This window comes from Hetaerina americana, unplaced genomic scaffold (assembly GCF_022747635.1).
Source record: "Hetaerina americana unplaced genomic scaffold, ioHetAmer1.1.p SCAF_5, whole genome shotgun sequence".
Taxonomy (NCBI): Eukaryota; Metazoa; Arthropoda; class Insecta; order Odonata; family Calopterygidae; genus Hetaerina; species Hetaerina americana.
In genome coordinates this window covers 75570174-75592416 of record NW_027287095.1, presented here as the reverse complement: position 1 = coordinate 75592416, position 22243 = coordinate 75570174, and the positions used below count along the sequence as shown (strand labels likewise).

General features: G+C 34.7%; 1 protein-coding gene across 2 annotated transcripts; it reads left to right on the top strand.

Moving 5' to 3' along the window:
• Positions 1–212: 212 nt before the first annotated feature.
• On the top strand, positions 213–16301 carry LOC139693980 (tectonic-like complex member MKS1). 2 transcript variants are annotated; one of them, XM_071592358.1, is made up of 10 exons: positions 213–305; positions 384–512; positions 588–744; positions 1087–1190; positions 1273–1404; positions 2761–2983; positions 6758–6920; positions 7408–7524; positions 10783–11027; positions 14935–16301. In XM_071592358.1, exons 1-10 carry the CDS (start codon positions 229–231, stop codon positions 15223–15225), a joined length of 1638 nt encoding a protein of 545 aa, XP_071448459.1. In that variant the 5' UTR covers positions 213–228; the 3' UTR covers positions 15226–16301. The 2 variants fall into 2 exon arrangements, with proteins under 2 accessions (XP_071448459.1, XP_071448460.1); XM_071592359.1 differs by lacking the exon at positions 7408–7524.
• Positions 16302–22243: the final 5942 nt, after the last annotated feature.

Here is a 22243-nt window from a genome sequence, read left to right as displayed (position 1 = left end):
ATGTTTTGTCCTATTATTTCTGCAGTTAATTACATCTCTTAAAATGTAAAGTGCTTTGAATTGCTTGTGTACATTAGAGGGTTTCTCTATTTAGTTTTACGGTTGCGATAGCTATCAAAGATACAGAAATAAATGCACTTTCGCTTTACTGTTTTGTGCGCCTGCCGATGCTCGTAGAAGTAAACAAGTGGCGAAAGGGAGAAATTCGTGTTTGAGAGGAGTTTTGAAATGCATTTACAAGACGAAGTTGATTTTGTTACAGGATCGTATCGCTGTTATGATTCTATTAAACACTTCAAAGTTCGGTAAATAGAAATGTTCATATTGGTTTCGTATCAGCAAATGGCACTAGGAGTACTAAATATCTAATTTTTTTCAAATAGAGTTCGTCTGGAAAAGGTGAAATCGTCTTTTATACCACTGCCTGAAAGTGGAACTGGCGATGGAAAAGTGCAATCCATGGAGGAAGAAATTGAAGAAAGGATATTTTCTTGGCAAGAAAAAGTGTTCAGGTAGTATATGTTGCTGAGAACTCATTATTTATTGCATTTACATGTGCGCAAATAGTAACTTGATTTTTCCAATAGTCCGGCAGAAATTTCATTTTACGAACTTTCTACAAATTGCCGTTCATCATTAGAGCAGAAGTACCACAATGAGGTAATTGGAATGTCAAGGAAAAGTAAGCACAGAAACCGGCTGTACTCTTATACAAATGCAGATGAATTCACGCAGTCGCAGGAAGTGAGTTTTTAATTGATTTGAATTTACTATGCTTGTAAGTTAACTATGGCCATCGTGAATGTAAATAGCTGTAAATGTTTAATTTATCATTTTTATTGCTATTTTATTGTTCCATCCAGTTCGTGAATAGTAGATCCATAACCCTTTACCTAAATATTATGCATGCATATATATTCATATATATTGCCTTTTATTATCCTTTAATTATAATAGAAATGAAATATTTTCATTGATTGGCACCTGAGACCCATTCCTAATTATATTAATTATTTTAAAAATATGAAATCTTTTAATTAAAGTAAATAATACATGGTTATAGTTCTTAGAATTCTCTGATTACAGTCTCATCAAGAAGTAATCGTGGGACAAGGAGCCAAGTCACATTTGGAAGAAGCAATGTCAAATTTACGATTAAGACATGGACCAGGATATAAAAAGATCCATAGGTTAATACGATAAAGGTCATTAAGTAGATTGCCTCATACTCTTATGATCTTATATATTCTAAAATTAAATTAATTTTTCTAGGGGAGACGTTAATTTACCGCTGAAAAATTTAGTTAACAGCTGTCCAACTGATGATTTCAAGAAGGAGAGTCATCTGCCAACAAGTACTCCTCAGACAATGTTTATACTAGCAGATTTAAGTGTGAAGGAAAGGTTAGAAATGTTATTCAATTCAGAATATATGGTCCTGTAATTAATCACCAGTCATGGGACAAGGTGGGGACTTCATAAAACTTGGGGGAGAAACGGGGAAAATCATAAATTGATGTGCATTATTTTAGGCACAGACTGATGATTCTAATATTTTTTTTTTAATTTTGCTTGGTACTCTTGGGAACTATTGTTATAAATATAATACAATTTCCATATCATTATGGGTTTCTCTCACTCAGACTATGATCATTAATCCAGTACACTACTTTCCTCTTTTTTTTAATTTTATGATTTCCAAAGATTTATTTATCCTTTGTTTGCTGTCATTAACAGATGGCTCATGTAGTGATTGAAATCATTGAAAAACAGGGCAATTTAGCCAGTGGGTATGAAGTCCACTGGTTAAGATATTGTGTTCTTGTTCATTAACAAGTTATGGACAGTCTCAAACCTATGGTTAAATTTATCAGATGGGCATAAGGTATGGGTGATTATTATGTAACTTCAACATGAGTGTATCACAATACCAACCTTTAAGTTGTGAATTTAATTTTAGGAATGAGTAAATTGCATTCCCTATAACTTCAACACCATGAATTTAATTTTTCTAAATCTCTCGCCATTTGATATATCATCATCTCACTAAATAGCACTGAAGTGATGCAAAAACCATCCTGAAAATGCTGACTCTAAATCTCCCTTTGGAAAATTGCCAGACTTCTACGTTATGCTTTAGTGCTAGTTATTTCATTTTCATAATAGAGACCATTAGGCCTCAGATTTATTGCAGCAGTATCCAATGATATGTCATCATTATTTATGTAGGTCATAAACAAAATGGATTAATTCTCAGACTGCCAATTGTAAAGAATCCACTTCATGGTAGTTTCATTTTTTTATCGCTAACTCTCATTCAGGTGGTCATGGAGATTTGCATTACTGCTTACTCATTTTTAGAGATAAAACCATGCCAGCTGCTCTGCATGCAAGTTTCATTTGTGAAATAAGCCATGATTTTTGGGGCCAAGTGCTTCTCAGAGTAAAAGATTCAAACTAAAGGTTTAGTGCCATCTCTCAAAGAGGATGGTTAGGGATTATGCTATACATTCTGAAAAATTTGGATGTACAAATTGTGCTTTAGAAATGCATCATTGAATTTTTACTGAGTGGCTTTTCTCTTTTTTTAAATCCCTGTTTCCCTGTTTGGAGATGGATATCACTATTTTATTCTTATGCTAGTGTTTACTCTTGTCTATTATTGTTCCATTTCAAGGTGTAAGTTGCGGTTATTTAAAAAAAATTTCTCAAATGTCAAAAATGCAAATTTGATATTTCCTTACTAATTTCCATTTGCAGTGATGGAGACTGGTTAAGTAAGCAGGAATATGTTCTTTGCACCATTAATTATTATCCAGATGGTATACTTCAGATACAGCCAGACTTTACCCGGGACAAATCTCTTCCATACCAAATTGAGGTTGACTCAGACTCAAGAATTGTTTACCACTACTGGATTGAACATGCATCTAATGTTATCAACCAGGAAGAGCTATTAAAGGAAAAGGAAATCATGAATAAGGTAATTTTTAAATATTCATAACAAGCTCATTGAAAAGAGGATTTATGGACAGGTGGTCCATAGTTAGTTATATGATTCCGCAAGTTAAATAGCCTCTTCAATTCTTGTAAAGACCAGAGGAATGCACCCCTATCTCAAGTTCAGCTTCCAACCCCATACCTTAAAGAGGTTAGTATATAACTTCAGATTTGTTGTTACTTAAAATAGCCTCTTCCAAACTGAAAATTCCCAACATGGAAGTACAGTGGCCCCCCACAGATCTCCTTTATCCTCTCCTAGCCCCCAGCTCTTTTACAATTAAGAAATTGTTTGGAAAAGGGTAGATGGCTGGGGTAAGCGCAATTGGGCCCACCCCATCACTCAGATGAATACACCCAATACCCTTTCCCACAGTAAGATGGAAAATCTCAGGGTTAATCTCTGTTTATTAACTCTAACTGGAATTTTCAAGTTCACAGTTGCTAAAGGTATGTAGCATTCATCATAAGAAGTCATTGGATATTGTGCCCTAAAATTTCATGCATAAAATGGAGTGTCTGTCTATTCATAAGAGAGCTGATGTTATTTAAGAGTTAGAATATGGCAAAATCAATGCTGGTATGTAAAAAGTTTGATTTAGCTTAATCCATGGTGTCATATTTGTGGATGAACCGGGAATAGATTTGATTTTCTCTGTGAAACAACCTAATAGGAGTTCCCTGCAACAATTTCAGAGGGTAAAAATCATTTGCCTTCAAGGCGAATGATTTTTATACTTCAAAATTGTTGCATTGAAATGCCTTTTAGTGGATGACTCCATTGAAAGTTACTGTTGTGGCATCTCCCTCTGGTCTTGGAATTTAACCTTATAGGAGTGATAGGAATTACGAAATTATATGATTTATGAGATGGATTGGTAGCAGGCACCGCTGGTAAGATTAAATGCACAGTAAATGCTTGATTCTTCCTCTATGGTCCCATTTTAAAAGTGTGGACAGATAATTTGCAAAACAAGGCATGAAAACTTCTCATGCCATAACAGGTGGCATGATTATTTCAAAAACAACTTGCATTGTGTGTGCTAAAGTCAGTGGAGCAGTCATATCAGCAGATCCAAAAATGGAGTATGAACGGGTGAAAAGTGTTTGGTAGATATTTGGAAAAGGTCGCCAAGATGAAGGCATCTGCAATACCAATGACCTGGACTGTTTTACAACATGATAGCTAATGCGAAACTTAAAAGTCAAAGGTGACGAATGTGTTTGTGGCAAATGACCTAAGAATCATTTAAAGTTTTAATGTATGAAAACATGTTTGAAATTAATTAAAATAAACTGGGTAATGCTACGACTGTAACTTTTAGCAGAATCATCCACATTTTCTCGGAATTTGTCAAAGGAAAACACCTATGCGCTTAAAGTTGACTTTAAACTTGGGGACTGTGATGCTATGTGCATAACTTTGATTAATATGGTTGTACCATTTTTCAAAATTAATAAAGTATTATTATTATATTAATTTGTATCATTGTATAGTTGTGTTTTGTGGCAATCTTTTTCCTTTAAAGCCATTAGCAATTTTCATCGTTGGAGAACACCTTGGTAGTATAACTGCTGAAAGCAATTGGGTTGATTATAGTCAAGGAAATTGATTTTTACTCGATGAATTTCTCACATTTTGTTAAATGGAAGTCACAAAAGTTAGTTTGTTTCAAAAACTTTTAAAAACCTTGGTTTGAGTATACAGCTATGTACTCAGAAGGCTTGGATGATTTCCAATTTTTTCCAACAATATATACTAGGTCATACCTGTAACTCTCCTGCTCACCCACAAATGCAGGAGTAATCCAGGGAGAAATGTATTTTTTTCATTCCAAGTGCGATTAATTTTTTTACTACCAATAAAATTGGGAATAATTAAAAGTTTTACAGGTCTTTTCACTCAAGATATTTTTCATGTTAGATAATGATTACTCTGCATTGGATGCAATTCATTTGATAACAGATGGAGAATGATTAACTTGCAGTGATCATAAACTGTTTTTGAAAATTTAGTTCATTATCAGTAAAATATTTAATTGATAAACTTGAAGTAATGTTTGCACTAAACAAAACCTAGAACTGCATCTTAGTATTTGTAATTAGAATGGATTTGGTAAGGATACTTATTAAAAATGATGTTGAATGTATGATGCTCTCCCTATTAATATAAAAACATTTGTTTCCCTTACAAGCCTTCAAAATTAGTTGAAATGATTCTTGTTAAATTTATTTTTATTCATTTATTTAAGAATTATGTTGCAATTAGGCAATTTTCCTGGTGGCAACAGTCAAGTTTGGTGAATGATCACTCTTACAACAAAAAATACATACATACACACCCTAGAAAAACAGATAGGAGACAAAATATTCTTACATGTAATGACACTTCCACATCACCTACAAAATGCCGTCCACATCACAGAAAAACAATATTTTAATAACTACAGTGAAGTTTATCACCCAGTGGCTGCTTTACATTTATTCTTGAAACTCCTAAAATTGGATGGAAAGGGCTCAAACAAACCTCCAGGCAGCTGGTTCCAATCAATAATAGTTCTATTTAAAAAAGAGTATTTTTTCTTATTTGTTTTTTGCGTTCTTATTTTTATTTTGAAACTATTGTCATTTTTTCCCTTAAAGTTAGGCTCTTCTATCTCTTTCCATAAATCTTCCCATGCTTCGTCCTTTTTAACAATTCTATACATCGTGCCTAACCTACTCCTTTTTCTTCTATTTTTCAAACTCTCCCATTTCAGTATATCTAACCTTTCTGTGACACTATCTGTTCTTTTGTACCTTCCCAGTACATATCTTGCTGCCTTTCTTTGAACTTTTTCTATCTTTTTAATATATGATACCTCATATGGATCCTATACTATGGACGAGTGTTCTAGGATAGGGATAACCAGTACCTTATATGCTTTTTTTTGTGTCTACGCGACTTCCTTTTAAATTTCTCATCACCCATTGCAATACTTTAAATGCCTTCCGTGTCAAATTATCTACTTGGACTCCCCACCCAAGATCCCTAGTTAAATAAATGCCTAAATATTTGCATTGACTGGTACATGGGATTCTTTCTCCAAAGAGGGTGTAAATTTCCTTTTCTGCATTATTTTTATTTGAAAAATGTATATGCTTCTGAATCATGCATCTTTTAACTTTGAGGAACTTTGATAGATTTAATCTACTCTTGTATTTTGTTATATTCACATTATGCATTTTGATCCTAATAATGTATTTAATTAATAAGGCCATGCTAACTTATTCTCTGACACACCGGATATTCTTATTTATTGAAAACTTACCAATGATTACTTTTGAAAATGTACATGTTTATGATAATGTTCCCTGTGTAGTTAGAGGAAACTTAAGAGGCTTCAAATTGAAATTAATGAGACAGGCTACTATTCAGTAATTTTTGTAAAACTGGGATAACATTCAGTAAAGCCATGAATATTAATTTTTTTGGGCATATATGTTTGCATGCAATTGTGTAGTTATTCTAACTTGTATGTTTTATCACAACTTTACTAAATAAACTTTTTGTTTATATTCCATTTTAACTTCTTATGCCAAAACAATTGTGTTTGTCTGTATAGATATTAAGTTAACCAACTAATTATAGCAAGTAAAAATAATCAATTATGTTGTGCTAATCATAACTAAGTTCCACAATGTAATATAACACGTTTTATATTTTTTTATCAAAATGTTTTGGCTATCCTGAGAAAATTATTTGTCTTATTTCCAGTTAAGTCAACATTACACAAACCTCCGCCAATTGAATGTTGGGTCTGAATTTGAACTACCTCCTCCTGGTGTAGTTGTAATTCATATCATGGGAGAAATAGCATCTGCTGAAGATTTTGAGCATGACTCCATGTATGTGCATTATGTTTTGGACTTACCGAAAGGTATTTGTTGTCTTTCTGTCTAAAAGTATTCAATCTAAATAATATCCTGCATCTATAAAATAATTAAGTAAATCCTGATTTTCAACCACACAAATTTCTCAGTGGTATGAAATTCGAAGGTATGAGAAGTCCCTAGATAAAAAAAGCAACAAAACCTGCTTGTTTGCTCTCATGGAGTCTTACAATTGTGGAATATCTACACATATCAACAATCATGTCCAAATTTCCGAGGGAGAAATTTTAGGACTGTTGGTAATGCAATTATAATTTTTCTTTGAAGACTTATATATTAGCTTGCTGTTTAGAGAAATAGGTCCCTTGTGCCAGTGCTTGAGTACTATACCATTTCTATACAGTGCAGTTATGCTTGGGTACCAGACAGTCAACTATATGTATTGAATTTGCCTGCTTTAATTACATTGAAATAAATGCATACACTTTATTTTAAATTTAGGTTGGATTACTAATGATCCTGATGCACTCTCAGGTATAACTCAAACTTCATTGTCAACTGTCAACCATGAAAAAAAAGATGTTATATATTTTGGCCATTTGTTTGATATACAATTGACAGTTAACATGGAACATATCAGCGAAGAGTCAGGTATGTAACTATCACTGTGTTTACTTACACATTTATTGCATATTATGTTTCTGGGTTGTGATTTATCTTAAACCTTTAATCGTAAAAATGCAACTAAAGCAGAATACATCTTAGTAAATATTTAAAAGAAATAGATAAATATTTCTTTCTACATTAAGCATTTTTTGGCACTGATATAAAAAAATGCTATTGTGATTTCTAGAAGAGTGGAGGTGAGTCATTTGGCATAAACATAGCTATGTATAAATACCTGTAAGAAAATCACGAAGGATGGTATTAGAAATTAATCAGATGAGAGAAAGAAGACTTTTAATAGGGATAAAAGAAATTTGATATTAAACAAACTCCTATTTAGAAGGAAATTCCCATAAGGAATGACATATTTTTGGAACACAGAGTGCAAGTCTCAATCACTCAATCACACAAAGTTTACTGGAAATTTCTTCCCTTGTCAGTCATTTAATTTACAGTAAAAATAAAATATGTGTGTGTTTAGAATAATAGAAATTCTGTCACTCCCTCCATTGGATCCAAACACCATGATCCACACAAGTTTGAGGCACTCACATTCACAGCATTTGTGGAGAATTTCTTTCCTCAGCAGTGGCCCACCACTCATGTCAATAAATGTGGGCTAATTCTTGATCCAAGGATCAGACCATAATATAATATAATTCTTATATATTCTATAATAATAATTCTTTTAGGAATTACTCCATTCAGATTGGGGAAAAATTGAAGTGGTTGCTATTTTTAAATAGATGAGATTGTGGTGATTTTTTATTGTCATCTCTGGTAAAACTGTTACTCAATTAAACGTATGATCTGATAAGGATTACTGGAGTTGAAAGCATTGGTAGATATATGTGATAACAGTCCTGAATGTCATTGCCACAGTATACAGCAAAAATTTTCTTTAAAAAAGTTCCTGAAAATTCAATTATGTTCATCTCAATACTAAATTTCTTCAGGTATTTTATCAAAAATGAAGTATGGAAGTATCTTTTTTCATGAGATCTGTTAAATCTCTGTAAAAGAAATCATCAAAGTATTTTCATTCAGAATAATCTTCATTGGGTCAACATAAAGCATAACCTCAGTTGTTTGCAAAATAATGGAAAAAAGAATCGCTGACTACGATCAGGAATGGTGGGCAAGAGATAGATGGCTATTCAAACACCAACATGGGTTTAGAATGGGATATTCGTGTGAAACGCAGCTTTTGGGATTAAGTCAATATATCGGCGACGCAATAGACGAAGGTAAGGAGGTGGATGCAGTAATTGTTGATTTTTCGGCAGCTTTTGACCGAGTGCCTCACGATAAATTATTGTTAAAGTTGGATTCGTTACCATTGGACTTGAGGGTAAAACAATGGATAAAAAATTTTCTCAGAGGCAGAACTCAAAAAGTAAAATTAGGGGATACATTTTCAAATGAGGCGAGCGTATTAGCAGGAGTTCCACAAGGCAGTGTTCTAGGGCCATTACTCCTCCTAAAATACGTAAACGATCTACCATACAATTTACATTGTCAAATAAGACTCTTTGCTGATGACTGCATTATATACAGACGAATAGAGCATGTAAATGACCACGTAATACTACAAAATGACATCCGTCGCCTTGGTGACGGGGTTACAAATAATAATATGGGCATTAATATAAGTAAAAGTAAGCATATAAATTTTTCAAATAAAAAGAATGCAGAAAAGGAAATTTACACCCTCTTTGGAGAAAGAATCCTATGTACCAGTCAATGCAAATATTTAGGCATTTATTTAACTAGGGATCTTGGGTGGGGAGTCCAAGTAGATAATTTGACACGGAAGGCATTTAAAGTATTGCAATGGGTGATGAGAAATTTAAAAGGAAGTCGCGTAGACACAAAAAAAGCATATAAGGTACTGGTTATCCCTATCCTAGAACACTCGTCCATAGTATGGGATCCATATGAGGTATCATATATTAAAAAGATAGAAAAAGTTCATAGAAAGGCAGCAAGATATGTACTTGGAAGGTACAAAAGAACAGATAGTGTCACAGAAATGTTAGATATACTGAAATAGGAGAGTTTGAAAAATAAAAGAAAAAGGAGTAGGTTAGGCGCGATGTATAGAATTGTTAAAATGGACGAAGCGTGGGAAGATTTATGGCAAGGGATAGAAAAGCCTAACTTTAAGGGAAAAAACGACCATAGCTTCAAAATAAAAATGACTCAAAAAACAAATAAGAAAAAATACTCTTTTTTAAATAGAACTATAATTGATTGGAACCAGCTGCCTGGAGGTTTGTTTGAGCCCTTTCTATCCAATTTTAGAAGTTTTAAGTTGAAATGTAAAGCAGCCACTGGGTAATAAACTTCATTGTAGTTATGAAAATATTGTTTTTATGTGATGTGGACGGCATTTTGTATGTGATGTGGAAGTTTGTTTGTATGTGATGTGGAAGTGTCATTATGTAAAAATATTTTGTCTCTTATCTGTTTTTATGTGTTTGTATGTAATTTTCGTTGTAAGAGTTATCTTTGACCTAACTTGATCGTTGCCACCAGGAAATTCGCCTAATTGCACTGTAATTGTGTAAATGAATAAAGATGATTTGCTTGTTATTGGGGTATAATTGGCCAATTAGACCATTAGAGGTTCAGGAGCACTCAAATAATATGATGCATGTTAGTGTGAATTTTATCATAAATGCACTTATATGAGGATAATTGGTTAAAGGTTTATTGAAGTTGAAAAATCCTTCAGGTAATGAGTGAAAACAAGGCATTCAGGAATGCTAAATGGTGTGCTGATGTATGCAGGTTTACTCAAGACTTGAGAACAAATGAAGGAATTTTATCAGGGTGTATTATGACTTATTTTGACCCAGTTTGTGCTGAATATATTATTAGGTCCATATTAATTCTCAAACTGTTGAAGAAAAGGAGCACTACATGAGGACTAGATGGCCATAGGTTTAATGTCCCATGTTCTTAAGGTGGTATTAATGTAAGAATTATTAACAAAAGGTTGTAAAAGATGGTAGGATGATAAAACCCTGTTTCTGCAATCTCCAGCCTTTTCTTAAAATATGCAACTTATAGTTTTTAAAAGTTGTGTGCAAAAAAATGCATCCTCAGGGGTGTCTGCATCTTAATCTTTGGTTTACAATAGAGGCTAAAGTTAATATGGTTTCATTTTATATTGTCTTTGTCCTGACAGATCATGTAAAGACTTGGTGTTGCCATCTCAAATGCATTTATTTATGGTAGGAGCAACCCCATGCAGTTGGCCTCAGATGCTGGTTCGTGTTTCATCAGTAGATTGGTGGGGTCGTCACCGAACAGAAGGCTATGGTCATTTTCTATTGGCCCTACACCCTGGTTCTCACCAAGTTGCTGTCAATACTTGGCGTCCTCTAATTCATTCCCCTGTTGGAGAATTAAGAAGATTTTTCATGGGTGGTTCTCCGGAAATTGAGGATCTTAGTTACTCTGGAATTCCTAACACATTCAGTGTATGTACTAAGTATATAGTAGTATACCTGACTTAAGGAAAAATTGATTAACATCAATTTATTATAATTGAAATCAAAATCACCTGAGTAGTAATTTATTATATTAGTTATTTCAAAATATTGGCAACTCAGAAACTAGCTAATATTTATGCAACAACTTCAAAGTATAAAAAAAATCATTTGCCTTGACTGGGATTCAAACTCGGATCTCTCAATGTTCAGCTGAATGCTAAGCCAGTTAATCTACTGAAGTGTCCTCTTACTGTGTGAACTTTGAGGGCCTTTAAAGGAACAAGATAAAAGACCTAAAAGAAGAAGAGGAAAGCCCCAAAAATTTCAGTGTAAGAGGACACCTCAGTACTTAGCTTTCTTATCAACTTTATACATTTTATTTTATTAAAAAAATTTTATTATAAATTAAAACCCATTTCATGGACTACTACCTTAATGTGGTGGAAGGGCTTGTGCATTCCAATGACCCCTAGTGCTGGCAGGTGCAATGATAATTGCTCCTAGTAGGGTCACCCATGGTTGAAGGTCAGGAGCCAGACTAAAGGTAGTACACACAGCGCAGCGTCTGTTCCTCAATGAGGTGGCTACAAAGGCATCTGACCGCCATGGGGTGGCCATTGAGTGATGGTGTCACGTTAAAGACACTATTGAGGAAGGCATTGGGAAACCACCTCAATTAATATTCCCAAGAACAAAATGATGGACACGATTGAAAATATTAGTCCTAGCAACTATGGGACTCAGTCCAATCAGCCGTGTGTCGTGCCTGGCAGTGGGAGAGGCAAGGCTTCCACGGTCATCATCTCAGGAAACCCTTGCGAGGGAAAATCAACAGCAGTGTGACAGAAGATGCAGGAGAAGAAGACCAAATTAGTTAGAATAGGAACTTGGAATGTTTGGATAATGTTGAGGAGAGGTAAATTAGAGAATATTACACGAGAGATGGAAAGAGGAAAAATAGATATTTTAGGTTTATGCGAGGAGAGATGGAAGGATAGTGAAGATTATTAGAGTGATAATTATAGAGTAATACATAATGGAGGGAGGCAAGAGCCAAGGGGCTGCCATAATATTGAATAAAAAGTTAGGAAGAAGTGTAGTCACCATAGAACAAGCAATGGATAGAATATTACTAGTAGATGTAAAAGCAGAACCGATGAACTTGGTCATTTTTCAGGTAAACATTCCACCAAGCAATCTTAAGAAGGAAGATATCACTAGGGTATACGATCAGTTAGAGGACATAATCGCGTGTTCCTGCAGCTAAACATTCAATAGTCATGGGGCATTGGAAGAGTCTATATGGACTAATTCGTAGCATCTCTGAGGAAGGAATCTGCCTGGAAGACTTTGTGAGATCAGTTTTAGTTCCTATTCTAAAAAAGGTAAAGGCTACATCATGTGAGAACTACAGAACAATAACTTTGATTTTACATGCAGCCAAAGTGGTCCTCGGGATCATCAACCAAAGGATGGAAAGAAGCAGGGCGAAAGAATATTTAGGGGATGATCAGTTTGTGCTCCAGGAAGGGAAGAGGCTAACATAATGTCATTGCAGTAATGAGATCACTAATGGAGAGGAATATAGAATACATTAAGGACATAATTACCTGTTTTGTAGATTTAGAAAAGGCATTTGATTGAGTGAATTTGGAAAAACTAATGAGAATATTGAAGAAAATAGGAATAGATTGGAGGGACAGGAGGCAACTTGTACATGTCTTAGACTGCTCAGGTGTGAGTGGGGGACGGGGAGTCTGGATGGGCTGTGTTGAGAAGAGGAGTAAAGCAGGGTTTTCCATTATCACCTGTGCTGTTCAGCGTATATGTGAAGGAAATAAGGGGTTGCAAGCATTGCTGAGTGAATTGGAAATTCAGTGCGATAGATATGGGATGAGAATCAGTACAAATAAAACAAAGGTTATGCATTTTTCCAGAAAGAGAAAAGCTAAGCCTAAAATTAAAATAAAAGGGCAAAAGCTAGAGCAGGCGGAACAGAGTATGTATCTCGTAATTGTTTTGGACCTAAATGGTCATAGTAGTAGGGATGTAAGCAGAAGAATTGGGTTAGGTAAAGAAACTTTCACTTGGAGGAGGGAATTGATGACAGGGACATTGAGTAAGGACGTTAAGAAAGAGCTTGTCAAACTTTGATATGGATCATAGTTATGTATGGCGTGGCAACATGGTCACTGAAGCGTAAGGATAGGCATAGATTGGAGGCTTTTGAATTGTGGGTGAGGAGAAGGAGTACATACTTAACTGGTACATTACCTAATAATAAATTAAAAAATATTTATAAATTTTAATCAGCATAACTGGCGAAAGCACTCAATTGGAGTTTGAGGTATCTGGGATCTAATCCCAGTCGAGGAGATTGATTTTTACGCTTTGAAATTGTTGAATTGTAATGTGCATAAGCAGATGGCTCTGTTAAAATTTACTGCTGCAGTATCTGCAGTGAAATTTCCTATTTTTGCAGCATATTTGATTACTTTTAGTTTTTAATGTCTGCCAAAGCTTGCATATTTTTATCCTTCCCATGAAAGCCAACCACTTATTTGTATTTACTCTTTTATGAACTAAGATCATCTGTTTGCAATATTGAATTTTAAATTTGTCAAAGTAGCTGATGAAAAACATGTATGTACGTTGAAGTAACTGAGGAGAAGGATGAATGAGAGGAAGGAAGGGAAAGGTTTAGGAGGAGAAGGTTAAGGAGGAATAGGATTATGATTGAAAGGTTTGGGAGAGGGGGGATGATAAATTCTGGATGGTGGGGGTGATTAATGCCTAATATCAATTCCCGGGTAATTTAAGGTGTCTAATAACCATATGTATGTCTGCTCTACTGTCTAAAGTTTGAATGGAGTATTGAACAGTGGGAGGTAGGCTAAAATGGAGATGCTATAGAGTATTGTGGTGGGAGGAATGCTTGGGATTAGGAGCATGACAGACAGGGAAGAATGTTTGCAGGAAGCATGATGGTTATTGATCCAATTGTTAAGGGGTGTGTTATAGTGATCAATTTAGAAGGCAGCATATTTGGCCCAATTGATGGTAGACTACATGCATTTATTGAGGTTCAGGAGGTGTAGGGGATGGGTGGGAGAGAATTAAAAAGCAGATTGGAGAGGTACAGGATTTGCATTTTAAAAATAGGACACATTTTGCATCTTATCTTATTGCAGGGCATGGAAGCGACTTTGGGGTGAGGCAGGGATTTAATAAGTGGATTGGTTGATTTGAAGCGATCTGATAGGATGGCAGGGTATTTGAATGTAATGGAGGGGTGTTTGGGAAAAAGGTTTGTTGTGGAATTATGGTTCTTGAGGATCAGGTAGAGGTTTTTTAGGATGAATCTCAGGGAGTCTATGCCAGGGAAGTAAGTAATACAAATTGAAGGGGGTGGGTGTCTGTGATAGGGATTTGGTGGTTATTTGAGAACAGAAACTTACTAAACACAATTTGTCATGATGGAATACTACTAAAAATATAGCAAATACGTTTCAATTCAAACAGGTAAAACCAAGTACAATGTTGTTTTTTTGATGTGTTCTTTGGAGATAATTTTTTTAATAAGCTAGACATTCAATTTTTTAGGTTTTATAATAATATATTTCCTTCAAAAACTCTTCTCCTTCTCGTTTGGCTGAAAGGGAGGCTAACTTTTCCAGAGCTCCATGTTTCATTGTACAAATCTGGGACCATTATTTCTGCATGATCAGAAAAAGTATTGCCAACTGGAAATAGTATGAACCTCATAGTCTCATGCTTTATAATTACACTTTCTCAAATTATGCCAAAGTGTTATATCTTATTTAGCTAAAAAATTAACATATCTTTATTTTTCTTAGCAAAATAATTCTTGTTGTTCTTGGTTTCATTGATATAGGGTCATCTTCTAAGTCGCCATGGAGTTCATGGGGCCAGTAGTGGTTCAGTTAATATAAGGTACAATGTTTTGGTGGTGAAAAATCCTAAGAAAATAAATTATGATCCTCTTGGGTTAACTGATTCATTGGTGTTGAAACAAGAAAAGTTAGCCCCATCGAGTGCCAGGAGTATTGGTGCTAGTACACTCCTTTCCAGTGTTGATAGTGTGGTGTCTGCCTTCTTCAGAGCTCGTGCCCGTTTACAGAAAATCAAAGAGGAAATTAAAGATGAATTAGTGTTGAATAAATGAAATTTTAGTTAAATGGATGTTATGACACTAAATGGAGTTTAATTGAGACATTTTATTCAGTGCCAGAAGTATTAATTAATTTTAATTGAACTTAGCTAATTTTGCCAGGTGGAGCACTTACTCTTAACAAATGTTAATTCAGATTAAGAGTCATAGTTATTTTCATGAATCACATATTGCTATGATATGAGTCTCTTTAATCACCTGCCTGTGACTGATTGTAAAACAAAATTGTGGGCTGAGCTTAAAATGTTTACCTGACCACTGGAGGAGAGAGCACAAAAGGGCATTGAAAGTATGACAAAATGAAATATTTATTGGATAAGAGTGGGTGTTGGAAATGGACATCAATCAACACAAATCCAAATAAGTGTGAGTGATGTAAATATTTTTACTTATTGAACATTATTATCATAATGTAATTCATACCATTAGAAATGCTGGTTCAAGTGCCTCAACATTAGGTTGACCTAGGTAATTCATGTACATATTTTGTAATTTTCATCCACATATATTATCTCTCTTCTGTTATAGCCTCTCCAATGCATTATTTCTCCCGATTTTATTAGCCTGAGTGCTTTGTAGCCTTTTCTTACAGATAATTTTGTTGAATTCTCTGCATATTCCCTTATATTTTCAATTGTAAATTTTCGAGGACTCTACTATGTGAAATTCTTCATGGTTTAACAGAAATAGCACAGCAATTTTCAAAATATATGTTCTGTGTTGTTTGCAAAGTAGAGTATTATTGTGGGAATTTCAGATTTATTTATGTTAAATGATTTTCAATCAGATAAATCTTGAATAAGGGTGATTATAATGCATATGCTAAGTATCTTGAATCAAATGCATATCTGAGACCCATTTGTCAAAATCATAAATCAAGCCCTCATAACTGTTAATTCAAACCTTCTCAAAACAAAGAGTTTTGTAAAACATCTCTTTTTTGTGTAGGTGGTTTAAAATGTTTTATGTAATGATTTTCAATTGTTTCCGGAGGGATTGTGAAAGTGGTAGCCTGTAGCTTTGACAAATTGCCCCTTAATGTTTCTGTACAATATGTATTGCACAAGTGATTTTCCAGGTACTTTAAACGATTCACATTTGAACATTTCAAATGAAAATATAGTGCTTTTATAGCGGAAGTCATCAATGTTAAAGTCTGTAATCATTGTATGATGATCCTTCATAATATAACATGATTACAAACATATTTAAGGTACATTTTCATATTAGCAATTTTAAATATTATTTATTTGGTGTTTAGTGGTAGATCTTGATGAGTTATTTCAGTATTGGTCCATATATAACCATCATACTAGTGGATAGGATTGCAAGTGTGTTAATTACAAGTTTTCATTAATTAAATATAGCACCTGATGGAGCTCAACTTAAATTTAATTTTTGAAATGCATTCTTAGATATTTCTAGCCATATAGACTCACATGTTAACTATGTCTTTGCATATATCAGTCCATGTGGAATATACTATAAAATTGTTTTAGTAATCATCATAACTATATTGCTGTTTTAAACAATGAAATGGCCTTGAAATAATTGTTGTTTTATGAATGACCCTATGGTTGTCGTTAAAGCTTCTTAATGGAGGGGAATTTATGTGAATAAGCTTCCATTGAAGCTTATCTGTCCCTGGAAGGAGTGGCTAACACCCTAGAAGTATGTTTTGGGAGTGCTGAGTGTATATATCCACGTACGATATACTCATTACATCCAATGTGTGATATAAAAAGTCCCTATATATTTCTACTTCAAGTGGGCCAAGATAAACCATATTTAAGGTACATGTATTGAAAAATCTTTCATTTGTTCTTAATGCATGCAAAATTTTTTAATGACTCAAAAAAAAGTATCATTTCAGTGGTTGTGGTGGTGTGGATTAGTAAATTCTGATTAACATAGCCCATACGTTGGAAATATTTTTGTTGACATTTGGTGGGAAATTAGTATTCACACATAGCTATCATGACATGTTTAAAGAATATTTTTATATATGATGGCTAACAAATTGCCGGGATTATAAAAGATATTGCTTTAGAATATAACTTTTACATGGTTATCCGTGGATTTTTATTAGTCATCATCCAAGTTTCCTTGTAGTACCTGCAGCTCACCTATTGAATGAAAAATAAGAATGAACTCCAGTTCATCACCTTCTATTTCCACCCCCCTGTGTTACAACCTGTGAATCAATGATTTATTAGCACATTTACATCAAAGAGTTGGAGCTACTTAGGTGGTGCTATTGACACAAACGTCTCGGAAATGTGGCTTACACCTAGTGCATTTGTTTGTCTTGACTCTTCCTTTTTAATTATTCCATGGTTATATGACAGTGTGACATACCCAAAGTACCTGTTTTTCTCTTGTGGGTGAGCTTGATTCTTGTTCTCTTGATGTTTGGATTCTGGTGAGCCAGCCACTTTGGTATCACAAAAAAGTTTCACTCATATGGGTAAGTCTCAGTATGTGGAGCAATAAATTAAATAAAAGTATGCATTATAACCTCATTATTTTGATCCTACATAAATACCATAGCTATCATTTAAGCTGAGAACAGTCCCTGAAAAAAGCATGAGTTTTCATGGTTTTTTGTATGGATAAATCAAAGTATGTCACAATAACATTTCTCTGGTGGCTTTCACACGTGTTTATTTCTAAATTTGTCATAAAAAATTTGCATTCTACAAATAAACATGTTTTCATTAGAAAGGATTCACATTTCTACTATTCATTTTCTCACAAAATATTCCATCCTTAACTCATAACATTTCCTGCTAAATCAGATTTCAAAATGAAAAAATGAGAAAAACCATAAACACATAATCAATCTGAAGGTCAGTTTTGGCGAGTGATCGCAGTGTTCACCTAATACTAGGCCCAATGACATGTGAAATTCACACAATGGAGTAGGGGGCTATGGCTTCCCAGGAAGATCTGGTACCCGAAAAATCACACAGCTTGGGTGGAGCTGAGGGTGCCCAGAAAGGCTTACCTGGGAATCGAATCTAGGCCTTCCAGTCAGTAGTCCAATCCTCTACCCGTGAACCACCATGACCTGCAATGAAATAATATTGGGATGTAACACAAATGGATGCACCATCTTAACCTTGTATTGGGATATAATGCAAATGGCTTCAATCTTAACCTGACTCAACATGCATATTATGAACTTTGTTTAAACTTAAGGTGCATAATACAGTTGTTGCCAATAATTAATATTTTGGGTAGTCAGTCTGAATTCTTCCTACATCCCCAAACATTCTACATGAGGATCTCCAGGGACGGTTTTCCAAAAAAATGTCATTACTATTCCATTTGGTGAAGTTTTCTCGGGTCTTCCACCCGACCAGGGGTTCCATGTTTGAACCCCTGTCCCAAACTTCATCAAACAAATACCCCAGGAAAGTACCAGATCTTACATTAGTATTCCATGTTTATTTTAATACATTTGATCTAAGTTGGAGAGGAATTCTTAGCAGCAACTTGGTATAGCGTTAACACAGGCTGTGACTATGAAAAAGTATTATAAGTATAAGACTGAGGCCATACTAGAAAAGGATGGTGATGATCAGCGGACAGTTACTTTCCATATTGCTCATGTTATAGTCTGCTTAACTTAAATCAGTGTTCTTTTTTATAAATTGGATGCCACTGCTAGTGTGCACCTATTTTTTAAGAATTCTAATGGATACTGTTTTTGTTTAATTTGTTGCATGCTCCCCAATCAATCTCTAAATTAATTAATTGGGTCAACATTTTACTTTTATTATCGCTTTTGGTTGCATGAGATGAATGGGTAAGTGAGGGTTAACATTTTAAAATTGATTTTCAGAAATGCACTATTTGTGTTTTGTGAAATTTTTTTGGATTTGGAAAACATTCAATAGCTCCACATTTTTAGTGCAATGAACATCACTAAAATAATCCCTAGGGACACTACGCACGAGAGTAGTGTTCGCTGTTGAGGGAAACTTATCAATTGAAGGGGAAATTTGGCCATGCATGGGTGTCGTGCGGGCTGCATAATAAATGAAACTAAGATAACGTGGTGAAGTGGTGACTCGGACTTGCCTAACTTTTACAAAGTGTATAACTCTTTAGCTCACACAATTATTTATGCTTTTGTTGATTGATTAACCTAAGAAAAAGCAATGCATTCTCTGTTCCATTCTGTCGACTCTCGAGTATTTTGCCGATTTCCAAGGGAAACTGTCCACATCAATTTTCAAAATATGACTACTCACGTAGGATATGTAATATGAAGTGGCATACACAAAGTAAGAGTTGGAATAGTCGGAGGAACAGACGAGTGCTATAAATGTTGTCAATCACGTGACAATATGACAATATAATTTTGTGAACATTCTTGTGAAAGACATGCCTACAAGATGTAAATCCGGTTGGTGAATGCGTAATAGAGGTGAGGTGTTGCAAGATATGTTTCTTCCAGATAATATTTAAATAGAAGCTCCCTCGTATATTTTCGGTTTTGAGACGGCGTCACAAGGACTTTTGGTCACACTCCGTCACATGAGCTATTCTCTGCTACCGTTGCTATTTACAATGAGATACCATTCGCCGATGTTACTGCGGGAAGCATGTTCCACATTTCACTTTTTGGACGTTTTCCACGTGAAAGGTTCTTTGCCTGCGGCCCAGCTCTGTATTCACATTTGTAGCTGTCACGAGGGGAACCGGCGAAAGAAATTAATATCCTTAGCCTTAAGCTTGCGATGGGAACGCGCATCAGTCATATCGACAATTGACTCTCCATTCAAAAGGGTTGATGATAAATTTAAGTCTTCATATCAGATAGGTAACCCACGATCAAACAGCGGGAAAGGCAATGCTTAAAACCGTCTTGGATGTCGTATGTCCTTTCGTATAGTGATACTCATATATATTTGCCGTTGGTAGGAATGCATCTTAAGGAAAAAATTATCGCCATCTAATAATCGTGATTCCTTTTCTTGGATAGGCGTAATTCACTTGAGAGCTTGAGAAAGGTTATTTTGTCTATGTGGAATTGATGGTTCGAAACGGAATTATTTCCTAAGATCTTATTAGTACATGCGTCACATGAACGTATGTGGAAGTATCATTTTTCAGGAGGAGATATCAAGTTTTGATGACTTTGTATTTGATTTGCGTTTATTTTGGTGGTGTCGCATTTTAATATGTTCATACCCCCTTTTGCAAATTTTTTACTCCTATTAACGCCTATTCTCATTCAATCAGAAAGCATAATCGATCATGAGTCAAGTGAAGAGCTTAGTGCTTTCCCCACAGCGTTCCTTTTGCAATACCTGGAAGTTCGTTCTATATCGAGAGCCAACTTAATAACCAATCTACAAAATGGTAAGACTTAATTATTGGTAATTGTAGTTATAAGGATATAAAGAACTGTGACTGGAAAATTATTTCACGGGTAGACATGTTAAGATTGCCGTCTAATCTTAAAAATAACCGACCTAGACGCTGAAAAATTAGAATGCAATTAGGTGGGTAATTTGGTAGGGTTAGATTTTCTGGGAATGGGGGAGTATTTAAGAGAAATCTGGCTTAAGCTTTTTTTCCCCTATTTAGCCTATTCTTAATGGCACCATGGGGGTCCACCATTTTGCATTCCATATGATGGCATTCTACCCTTGAAGTACTCTCCTCTTAGAATGATAATAAGAATTAGGATTCAACTGATACATTCTTCCACCACCGGAATTCGAACCCAGACTCCCCCAGTGAGAAGCCAGTAGACAATCCTCTTTAAAATTCCGATTCTCTGGTGAATGTGATCAACTAGAGGAAGTGAATGGGGACGTTCCCATAAGGAAACACTTGATAGTTATTAGGACTGGAATACAGGGGTGGGTTAAGTGAGGGATGGTAGAAGAGAGGTACATGAGTATGGTCCAGGAACAAGGAGCAACCATGAAAGAGTAAACAATAATAATAATTTATTCATTTTGAAAAATGGTACATCCATACTAAATGTCGTCAATATAAATATTATTTAACATAAAAACATAAGTTCTTAAATGTGATGAAGATTGTCACGAAAGAATTCATCCAATGAGTAAAGTAGGTTAGCAAGTAATCAGGTATATACCCTATTCTTGAAACTCTGGATACCGTCTGATTTCAACTGAGTAGGCAGATAGTTATACAGTTGTATGTTCATATTATGAAATGTGTTGTAAGTTGATGACAATCTAAAATAAGTAGTATTTAGATTTGATTTACCTCTGGTGGAGTAGTTATGGATGTTAGATCTTAATTGGTAAGTTTCTAGATTAACTTTCACATGAATCAGAGCCTTAAAGATATATAAACTAAATACAGTCATGATTCCATGCCTAATAAAAAACGGTTTGCAGGAATCATGTGGTGGTATATTAGCAACAGAGCAAATAGCTTTCTTTTGTAGTAGCAAAATTTGTTTAACATGTGGGGAATGACCCCAAACTCAACACCATAATTCAAATGGCACTGAAAGAAGGCATGGTAAAGTGTTAAACGATACTCATTTGAAATGAGAAAGTTGAGCTTTTTTGAGGTTGAGATTTTTATGATGTAAGAAAAGAGAATTCATGTACAACATCAGAAGTATGGCAGAAAAATTATTAATCAACCCCAGAAAAGAATTAAGAGTGATTGAGTGAGTACTTAGAGAAACTGTTTGGTGTTGATACTAGGCCAGTAAGTTTAGACATATAAATGTGATGTTGATGAGGATAGATTAGATCCAGGCATGCTTGATTATGAGACAAAAGATCCAATAATGCCTATTACATACATATTCTCCAAAGCTTAAGGAATAGATAAAATCCTGATGGAACTATTTAAGGGTTTAGGAAAGTAAGGATGGACAAGTTTTTCTGGGTGGAATTGCAGCATTAATGAGGGAGCAATTTGGAAAGAAGATTTTTTCAGGTGTTCCCATTCCAAAATAGGGTAAAGCAGCTATTTATGAAGTCTATATAATGATAAGTTTGATTTT